Here is a 10,685-nt window from a genome sequence, read left to right as displayed (position 1 = left end):
GCTGTATTGCTGCACTGACGCATTGATACAAATTTGTGTGTAATCGGTAATCACTGTCATCAGTGTATTCAGTATTGCGTTCGCTGATATGATAAATCGAAAGACGGAGATCGATTGAATTATCTGTGGGGCGTTAGGCAGTATCCAATGAAAACTGAGCTTAGCTATTTTACACATGCGACGACCACTATATCGAGAGTAAATTCAGTCTTATCTTTCTATATTTATTTATATTTATTTTTAGTATATCCCTGATTCAGTGATTCAGGTTGATACCGATACATAGTCTGATATTTACATACTCGCATAATGACGGTGTATAAATATTGAGTATAATATTTGGTCAAGACTAGATCACGAACGACATAGAGTCATATACTGCCACTGCACACACTACATCGCTGTCCAAGTAAGGTTCATCATAATGGCGAAAACACAGGAGATTGGTACCGAAGAATTCGACGTCGAGAAGGTATGCGCCATTGTCGATCCATTGTCATGGATTCTTCGTTGAGTTTCTGTTCGACAGAACTGACTTAGTAGTCACTATGCGAACGCATCACTTGAGAAGAAACTAGTCTCACGCTTCAAACAATTAAATAACGCTGGGATTTCTACAGATGCTTGTGATTTACATTCTATGGTAGTGTCCTTGGATCTTCGCTCTTCAGCTCAAGGCGGCTGTCCACTGTGTCTCACGACATCGAATTTTGCTTCCAGGGATAGTTGCGGTTGCCTCTCCACATTCCTGCTATACTTTTCACAATGTCTTACGAGTATGGTTTACAGTATCACCGCCGGGGGGTTTCCTACGAAGATAAGACCATCTTAGACTTGCAATTGTGTGCACACCTTCTGCGGGGCTCTCATGACAACTGGTAGGGAATTTTATTCCCACACCCATGCAAGCGAATTCTTTCTTTTACAGTTTCTCTTGTCGCTAATTTGATATACCTTGTTCCACTCTCGCTGATCTCCAGACTATCAAGGCCTTTGAGGCTGTTCCCAAAGACGGCAGCAGACCTGCAGTATGCCTAACGAAAGAGTACATCGCCGCGATTAAGGAGATGTGCAACTTTTTTAACATCTGTGGATCGGTATGTACGTTTGTCCAATTATCCCGTGTTGCTCAGTGTCCTTCTCTGCTCTGAGTGAAACTAGTGGCCTATATAAGCAATCCATTTATCTATCACATTCGTCACATTCGTCCAGCTCTAGTGAGTCACACGATTGCTGCGTAGGTGAAACCTACTTATGTGTCATCTTCGTTCAGCTTTGGTCCGAAGGGCGAATGTGCAAGAACTGATAATTTCGGTTATATGCTCGCCGACAACAGGGCTTTGGCTTCGTTACATCAGACGTGTCACAGAAGTTGATACTATTAGAGAAACACCGCACTGAGAGGGATTTGCCGAACGGCATTGACAACTTACAGGTATGCAGCAGTCATTTGCACCTCCTACATGTAGTTGTCAAGCATAGAGTATCAGTGCAAGTTGAGTGTTACAGTTTTTGCAATCTGATGACCCGCGAGAGTGTTGCGTGAACAAACCATAGGGCTTGCTTATACTGCAGAAGCCGAGGTGCAGGTATTAGTCGGGTCATTCGGTGAATATGCATGTCTTCGTTGTTTTGCATGTGGACATGAGTGGATACAAATACTCATCGTACGCATGCTTATTGTGATTGACACATAGAGACTGCCCCGCTCACTTCCTTTGCTGACATAAGGGCACCGTATCATGGGTACCGCTTCTCCACGTAAGAGAAAGTGCAGTATCTATCACATGTGAAAACATCAATAGGAAATGTGCAACCGAGAAGGAAGGTTGCAAGACGTGTATATTGCAGATTGTATAGTGGACACTTGATTTGAAGTATAATTGATAACTGTACGGTCGAGAGACTGAGTCACCGGTATTAAAGTCTATAGTGGACACCTGATTTGAAGTATTATATACAGCTGTACGATTGAGAGACTGAGTCACCGGTATTACGGTCCTGTTGCAAGGCATGCATGTTGTGTATAGTGGACATCTGATTTGAAGTATTATTTTTAACTGTACGATTGAGAGACTGAGTCACCGGTATTACTGTCCTGTTGCAAGGCATGCATGTTGTGTATAGTGGTCACCTGATTTGAAATATTATTTATAGCTGTACGATTGAGAGACTGAGTCACCGGTATTAAGGTCCTGTTGCAAGACGTGTATATTGCAGATTGTGGACACTTGATTTGAAGTATAGTTTCTAACTGTACGATTGGGAGACTGAGTCGCCGGTATTAAGGTCCTGTTGCAAGACGTGCATATTGTGTATAGTGGACACCTGATTTGAAGCATAATTTATAACTATACGATCGAGAGACTGAGTCACCGGTATTAATGTCCTGTTGCAAGACGTATATGTTGCAAATTGTATAGTGGACACCTGATTTGAAGCATAATTTATAACTGTACGATCGAGAGACTGAGTCACCGGTATTAATGTACTGTTGCAAGACGTATATGTTGCAGATTGTATAGTGGACACCTGATTTGAAGCATAATTTATATCTGTACGATCGAGAGACTGAGTCACCAGTATTAAGGTCCTGTTGCAAGACATGTATATTGCAGATTGTATAGTGGGCACATGATATGAAGTATAATTTATAACTGTACGATCGAGAGACCGAGCCCCTGGTATTAAGGTCCTGTTGCAAGACCTTTATGTTGCAGATTGTATAGTGGGCACATGATATGTATAATTTATCTGTACGATCCAGCGACTGAGTCATCGTTATAGAAGGTCTCGTGATCGGTGTGCACTCGCGGTTATTGTGTGATGCTTGTACTATCGTTTTAAAACTAAAGCTCAAGTCTGAGTGCACGATTCAATACACAGGGAATGATGCAATGGGAAGAAGACAATGACATGTTCGATAAGGACGTCAAGTACAACGGTGCTAGAACACTTCTGCGACTCAACAGGGCATCTCGTATGTCGTTTTTGCTTTTTAGGCACACTACACTGCATGCCTACTCCAAAGATAGGCACAGACATCAGGATGCCAATTCGCCATACAATCCATTTTTGTTGTGTTTTAAATAGCCATCTTTTGACGGCATGAGTTCATCGTATCCAATGCACACTTTGTCCACTTCCTCTCTATTGCCAGAATTTGTGATGCTGTTGATCAAATACATCATGGAACGGGAAAAGGCATCCATGTCGTCTAATGCGTATGATGCGTATTCTGAGACACTCATGCGATTCCACTCGTGGATGATTAAGAAGGCTGTGGGCGTCGCAGTCTACGCTATTCCATCACGACACACCTTGTTGAAGAACATGAAAATGACGGAGGACGAAGGTACGATGCGCTGACTGAGTGGGGTTCGAGTATCGAGGGGTTTCTGTTCATTATGCATCAATTGTTTGTATTGAATAGCTAGCTCAGCCAATATCTGGCGTTGATACCGTTTAATGTGCTCGAAAGTATTCCTTTATTATATCATAACGCAGATGCGATCTCTCGCTTGTTTAATTGCGAATTCTCGATTGCTGTGCTTGGAAATCTGTGTGTGTTTATCGGTGGCCGCTCCACTCATTGCTTATGTTTTCGTTGTCCTTCAGCACGGGAGTCCCTGCCCCGTTTAGTAGTGGCAATCGACACAGTATTCAGCGCTTTGGACAAGCACTACACAGAGCATAAACTGCAAAAGCTACCTTGAGCTGGTCATCTCAGGTCGCCGTTTCCAAAACTGTAAGCTCGCTCTACCACACTCTTAACATACGACTATATGAACTACCCGGTGCAGTGGCAAGCCAGAGGCCGGACATTAGTACTATTGAGCCGTGCTCTGTTTGTAGACCACGACGTGGTTTTAGTTTTCTAGTAGCTGAATTATAAACCATCTAAATACTAATACCAATAAGAGCTTCATTTATGCTGTTCATGACGACATGACGGTGTACCATTTGATTGCGTGAGCTCTGAATTTGGTGCAAAACTAAGATTGCCAAACCCATTCCGTCCATCTAATAGGTTTTCGGCTGAACCACATCATCGATTTTGTCTGTGAATGTGAGAATTCCCGTAGCGTATGATGAACATTTTAAAAAACCAAACCTTATCTAAATCTTAGTTTAAAACCCAAATCTTAACGAATTAAACTGCTTAGTTTGAGCGAAAAGCAACAAGGATACTTACCTGACGAAATATTTCAAGCAAAGGTAGGCTATGAACAGAAAGACTATTATCATCACAATCAATACGTAAAGATCCAGAAGAAAATGAGAAGGCTCAAACCCGAGCTCGATAAGTATTTGTGTGCCTGCCACCTGGATGTGGACCGAGAATTCAGATTAGGGGGGCTCGATATGAAATGGGCATTGAACTTTGTATATTCCAAGATAAAACAAGTGAGCCATCCGTGCCATAATTGCGGGTGAATTATTGTTAAACCGAAAAACATACCTGGGTGTGAGCATCAAGGATTTTTCCTTGTATATAAATTCCATCCATCTCGTTGATACATAAAGCCTCGTACCCAAAGTTGAAGAAACTTATATAATGAAGCCACCTCAAATAGGGTGGCATGGTCGCTGTGTGAAAGACGGACGTTGTAGCTTATTATTGATGTATTTGCGTTGAGACAATGCGATAATAGAATTCCTGACGTTGCCGATTTTTAAATGTCAGCTCTATCTCTTAGGGTGGCTTTGTATCATGCCTGGAAACGACAAAGCTGAAATACTCGGTGGAGAAAATACATACTTTTGTTGTTGAAAATATTGGTCAGCATCAGGGAGAATAGCATTATGATACTCGCGATTAGGTTCCCAGTAGACAGGCGTGAGCACATGACTCCAATTATCATACATATGCTGGTAGCTACCAGATTCACTAGGACCAGAGCAACCAGGAAGTACGTGAAGTATACGATTCCAGGCCGCAGTCCGATCATGAAGTAAGCGATGCTGCCCATCAACAGCGGGGGTATAATTCTGAGCGGCACGATATCAAACAGGATCTTGGAGATAAAGTATGTAGACGGGTAGTAGAAGCGATTCGCACGCTCGTGCATGTATAGAGCACGTTCAGAGTAGAACAATTCCAAAGACGACAAGGACCCGAAAGCGAGGAAGGCGCACAGGATCAACAGCACTCCAAGTCGCTGCTCGAATTGGCCGACCAGGGATTTAGTGGCAACTGCACCCTCATCTGCGGTGTGAAGAATGTGCGACGGGTTAGTTATATATAGAAAACGAAAAAAAATACACAGTTTTTGTGTCCGCAATGAATGATGCACGTTTTTTTTTCATGCGTAGCGAAAGCTTGCGAACACTATTGTATCAATGGAACTCGCGTCTAATTCAATTCAGTAAATACTAGACTTAGACCCGGGTCCTTTTTGCATACAGTTTGTGCACAATTCAACTCTCAGCAACAAGCATGTTGCACAGAGTGCGAATATTTGTTTTGGCCAACTCAATATTCACCACACATACCCGAGCCAGTATCTTCATTCATTCCGTAGTACACAGTACCTACTACAAGGCCAATCAGAGTTGCAGATAAGAGATGCCCGAAAAAGAGCATAGGATTGCGAAACAAATTCAGCATAGTGCGGTTCGAAAGCACGACAATCTGCGTGCTGAAGCTAGCACTGGTAGCGGCAGATTTGGCTTTAGATTTCCTTCGCAACCATCGTCGATTCGCACTGGCGCCTGTGCTTGCATGCGCAGTTGCTGCATTACTACTCAGTGGCCTCCTCTCAGACAATGACTCATTAATGTCTATCAGGTCTTCATCGATCCCGGTGTCCTCTTCACTCCAGAATCCGTTGGCATCGTCTAGATGTGTTCCGTTGTCTATGCGCCTATTATCGCCCAAGTCACCGCTGAATATTTGCCCGGCGCCGACCCTTAGATTGCGACTCGTATCGGCGCTGACATCCACCCTCCCCAGTATACCTTCATTGTGATGTCCCGTTAAGTCATTCTCGGAGTCATCCCCTCGATATAAACCGTCGTCCTCTCCATCAGTAGGACTGATACCGTCTGTGTATAAGAGCGCGTCTTCTCGTTCGTACATTAGACGATTCTTCTGGTAGTGGTTCACCATATCGGTAGTGCTGACGGTGCTATTAGCGACGTTTCTCATTTGTCTCTCGTTTGTAGGGGATCTCGGATGTCCAGAAACGCTTTTACTAGCACCCGAAACCCTGCTATCGCCCATTTGGGTTCCCAAGTCCAGATCATTGCGTGAATGTGGCCTAGAATGATCGGCGTGACCGTAGTCCGCCGAGGCAGACGGCGTGGGCCTGGTATCTTCCAGGATTTCATCAAAAAGAAAACTATCATCATCCGTGGAGTCACTGTCTCGATCACGGCCCAGTGGTCTCGTTGATGAGCCACCCACTATGGACACAGTGTGAGTATTCAGTTCCACGTCACCGAACTCTCCATAGCTCAGATTTCGTGCAGACGGATCTGCTCGCAAAAGACTGTCATCACTTTCTCTACGATTTCCCGAAGTGAGAAGAAGTGATCGAGCCATGTCCTCCTCTTCTTCCCTTTCCCGCATCTCAGCTTCCACTATGGCATCGATCAAGAAATCGGCTGGATTGTATGTGTTTGGACAGTGCAGTCCCATGGTCGCGAAGTATGTGATCGCCTGGTTTGCTGTACACAAAAATAAGTACAGGCGGCTAGCATTTGATATGAGAAGTGGAAGCTACGATTTTCATTAAAGGTATACAACACAGTGGACTTGTAAAATACTGTGATATAAGTGGGGTATAAATCGAAGTACTAACCTGGGCCGAAGTATATATTCTGTCCTTTGCTCAGTAGAAGTAGTTTATCGAACATAGCAAATATATTCGAACGTGGCTGATGTATGGTCATGATCACATTTGTGCGATCTTGACGTGCAAATTTCGTCAGGCAACTGACCACCAAATGTGCGTTGTAGGAATCCAGGCCTGAGGTCGGTTCGTCAAGATATAGGATACTTGGACAGGTTACGAGTTCAGTTCCGATGCTAACTCTCCTATTAGTAAAAATGAGAATAAATTCGGATATGTTATACCCTTGAATATCCGAGCGGCCCTGAAAAGTGGCGAAAATTAGGTGAAAACAGTCCGTACCGGCCAGCAATAGGACTACTACCGTCCCGATTGAATAAAAACCTACCCGACGCTCGCTACTAGTCAATAATCAAGCGTCCCCAATGGTTAATAAAAAAGTATGTTTCTGCCATCTTGAAATAAATAAGGTTATACCTATTTGCTGTTTTTTTAAACAGAGCCCAGGATCGAGAAAACAGACTTGATGAGAAAATAATCGTTTGTAAACAGGGTATGACTTCAGCCCAATGCGAAGTTAAAAACACAAGGCCTGATCCTAAAACAACATGCCTCTTTTCTCCACCAGAGATTCCTCTTGCAAAGGTCCCCCCAATCCGGGAGTGTGCGATGTGGCTGATCGACAGGTCATTCATGACGGTTCTACACAATATGGTGCAAGGAAAGACTTAAAATCATAATGACTCAGATTCTACGTAAGGTACAAGGAGAGACTTACATTAAAATGACCGTGTGTTACCTATGTGAGCGAGTGTGACCAGCGGCAACAATAAGATGGATAGCACATCTGCAGTACATACTTCACGCGCCGTTGTTTAACGTCATGAGGTACACAATCCGGCAGACGTAGTTCAGCGCTGTACATAAGGGTTTCCGCCACAGTGAGTGTATCGATCAGCAGATCTTCTTGATCAACGAAGCCTATATCACGCTTGAATGCAGACGTTCGTTGTTTCCCTCCAATGGTGATAGACCCCGACGTGCGCCCCGACTTGTCCCTCATACTAAGTATGTCCATCACGGTTGATTTTCCAGCACCTGGGCGAGGGAAAGGAACAGCGCATACACACAGGTCAGCAACTAGAAACCCTTAAATGCCCAGCGACACATGCAATCGAGGGATGTGATAAGTAATTCTGGGACACATGCAACTTTGGACCTACTGGAGCGTATGGTAGTTGACAACAGTTCCTCATACTTGTGATACCGTTCAATTAAATACCAACTGTCACCGCACGTACCCGAGGGGCCCATAATAGCCAGCAATTCTCCGGGTTGAGAATAACCACTCACGTTGTATAGGATTTGCTTCGCTTTCTTTTTCCTCCCGATTTCATAGCAGAGTTCGTCGAAAGCAAGAGTGCGGATGCCTCCATTCTGCAGAATATCAATTGTCATTTTCGGGATTAATTCAGATATAGGAAAACAAGACAGACTCAGAAAATTCCGGCACATAACACCTGCACAAGGACATCATCGGGTGAATTTCTCACCTTGTTTCGCAAACCACGTAGGTACGTGTTTACATCCTGGTGGTTGAATTCGATATGTTCCTTTCGCAGCCTTTGTTTCCGAAGGAAGTAGCACAACAGGAATCCTGCAATGATCATACCAACAATGCAGACTCCACCCACCATAACGATGATCGCAAGGGGCACTACGCTATCCACATTGGGATCGGATGGTACAGGAGTTGAAGACGCTATTATCCCGGGAGATGCTGACGGTATGGGAGACGCATGAACGCATTCGCCACCTTTGCATCTGATGTGTACCCCGCCCCTTGCAATCACGTCCAAGTGCTTTTCTGAAATGGCGCATAATCCTGCACGGAGAAGGATTTAGATAAAGAAGAAAGGCAATCAACAGCTATACAAAATCATCAGCCAGCTCCTTGCACTCGTATATAATATTGCACAAGCCATATATAAAATTGCACAAGCCATATTTAATATTGCATAAGCCATATTTAATATTGCACAAGCCATATATAATAATGCACAAGCTATACCTGTACTCGGATCGCACAAAAAATCCATAGGACCGCCGACAACCCCTACAATGCCCCTCAATATAGTCGAGCACTGTTCGCTTCCTGGTTCACAATTCATCATACAATTCACCTGCATGACGCAATACAGAAACACTGAGCATGATATACTAAGGGGCGCTCTAGTGTACTTCCATACCCATCAGACCATTCGACGGGCCTTGGCTGCCAAATCTTGATGCTGGACCATTTTTTCAATAAAGATACTGCAAGCGTCATGAAACGATACTCGGGAACTTTATGACAGAAGCCGTCGCCGTAATTTTGTTCGACATAATAATCACATTTTAACTTCCGAGATGTGAAGCGATACGCATATCCGCCCACCTGATTGCACCTCCAAGCGAAGCCTCCTGCGGCGGCTTCTGCGGGATGCTGCGAGGTCGTATCATCGCAATCTTCTACCAAACAGGAGAAGAGATCTATCCGGTTAGTCTTCGGCTCCTCTTTTCTCAAGACTGTCGACCGTGTAGAGGGAAGCGAGCGTACTTTGAATATTACTTGCAGAGCTTTATCGGAGAGACGAGGGTGTTGATGCGCGTTCACAAAGAAAGGGACAAAGACACACGTATGCCATTTAACAATTCTTGGCAGATACGTTCTCATAAATACGGAATTCATAAGTAAGGCAGCGAGTGTTAGATAAGAATTTGACATTCCCCCGCAAAAACCGCATCATCTCTACATACGCTGAAAGGTTCCACCACGCTGGGTCACGTTCCCTTCCTGCGTAACGTATAACGCCACACTAACCACAGCGGGCTGGCCAAGTATGCCGGCGATAGCTGAGTCAGTGGTCTCACACGAGTAAGTCTTGTTGGCCAGAGGTATCCAGTTTTGATTACACCGAGATGAAGGTGTGCCTTGTGCTTCACCTTGGCAAGCGGCGTCCGTCTGACAGGCTGTGATGTGGGTTGGCACGTGTAAGGGTCGCTATTGAAGGTGATATTTGGGTTATTTGATGCATATACGTACGTGGTCAATATTCAAAAAAAAGTCTTTAACTACGTTGGTGCTAGTGGATCGAGCAGAACATGATCACCCGCCCCAGCACATACACGTACACATTCGAGCGGCAATAGAACCACCAGTTGCCGGATGTGAGACAATATGCACACCATCAACTTAAGCACATACGCACACCATAAACTTAAGTACATACCCTGGCACCACAATCCATCCCAGCCCTCGGTGCCATTGCAATTACAGGAGCCCTGAGTGTCCATTATTCCTCCGTGGAGACAGGTTATATCAGCGCATGCATCCCCTACGAAACCAGGTGGACACTGACTACAAAGTGAGTGAAAGTATGAAACATCAATAGAAGGATGTGAAATATTAAACATGTGAGGGCAGATAATGATACACAGTTCATGATCGATTGTACACGAGAAACGCACTGAAAAGTATAGGCCATCATCAAAAGCAGTAGGCCCTGATCAATAGCAAACTAGGTGCAGGAATAAACATATTCGTAACGTCAGAGATTTATATTCAACTAGAGACGAGAAACCCAGAAAAGTACACGACAACTTTGAGCAAGCAGAACGGTGTCTACGAAAATTAAATATCACGCTTATACGTGCAGCACAGAATAAGAACTACATTTCAACATTATATATATATATATATATACATATATATACATATATATATATATATAAATAAATATATATATATATATATATATATATTATTATATACACAACACACACACACACACACACACATAATATATATATATATATAGTAATAATATATACTAGACTACACTAACA

General features: G+C 43.8%; 2 protein-coding genes across 2 annotated transcripts; one reads left to right on the top strand and one right to left on the bottom strand.

The window, feature by feature from the left end:
* Positions 1 to 424: 424 nt before the first annotated feature.
* SARC_00254 (hypothetical protein) lies at positions 425 to 3,716 on the top strand (the record flags this gene model as incomplete). The annotated part of the gene is made up of 6 exons (XM_014306050.1): positions 425 to 472; positions 981 to 1,097; positions 1,337 to 1,435; positions 2,887 to 2,980; positions 3,161 to 3,355; positions 3,619 to 3,716. 6 exons carry the CDS (start codon positions 425 to 427, stop codon positions 3,714 to 3,716), a joined length of 651 nt encoding a protein of 216 aa, XP_014161525.1.
* A 973-nt stretch (positions 3,717 to 4,689) lies between these two features.
* SARC_00253 (hypothetical protein) lies at positions 4,690 to 10,133 on the bottom strand (the record flags this gene model as incomplete). Its single annotated transcript, XM_014306049.1, has 12 exons — positions 4,690 to 4,718; positions 4,763 to 5,209; positions 5,497 to 6,672; positions 6,807 to 7,042; positions 7,410 to 7,499; positions 7,658 to 7,895; positions 8,099 to 8,234; positions 8,351 to 8,682; positions 8,869 to 8,980; positions 9,235 to 9,365; positions 9,597 to 9,809; positions 10,070 to 10,133. The coding sequence occupies 12 exons, from the start codon at positions 10,131 to 10,133 to the stop codon at positions 4,690 to 4,692; spliced, it is 3,204 nt and encodes a 1,067-aa protein (XP_014161524.1).
* Positions 10,134 to 10,685: the final 552 nt, after the last annotated feature.

The sequence above is a fragment of the Sphaeroforma arctica genome (assembly GCF_001186125.1).
Source record: "Sphaeroforma arctica JP610 unplaced genomic scaffold supercont1.7, whole genome shotgun sequence".
NCBI classification, from domain to species: Eukaryota; class Ichthyosporea; order Ichthyophonida; genus Sphaeroforma; species Sphaeroforma arctica.
Note: the sequence above shows the minus strand (reverse complement) of the source record. Positions and strands in the feature narration are given on the sequence as shown.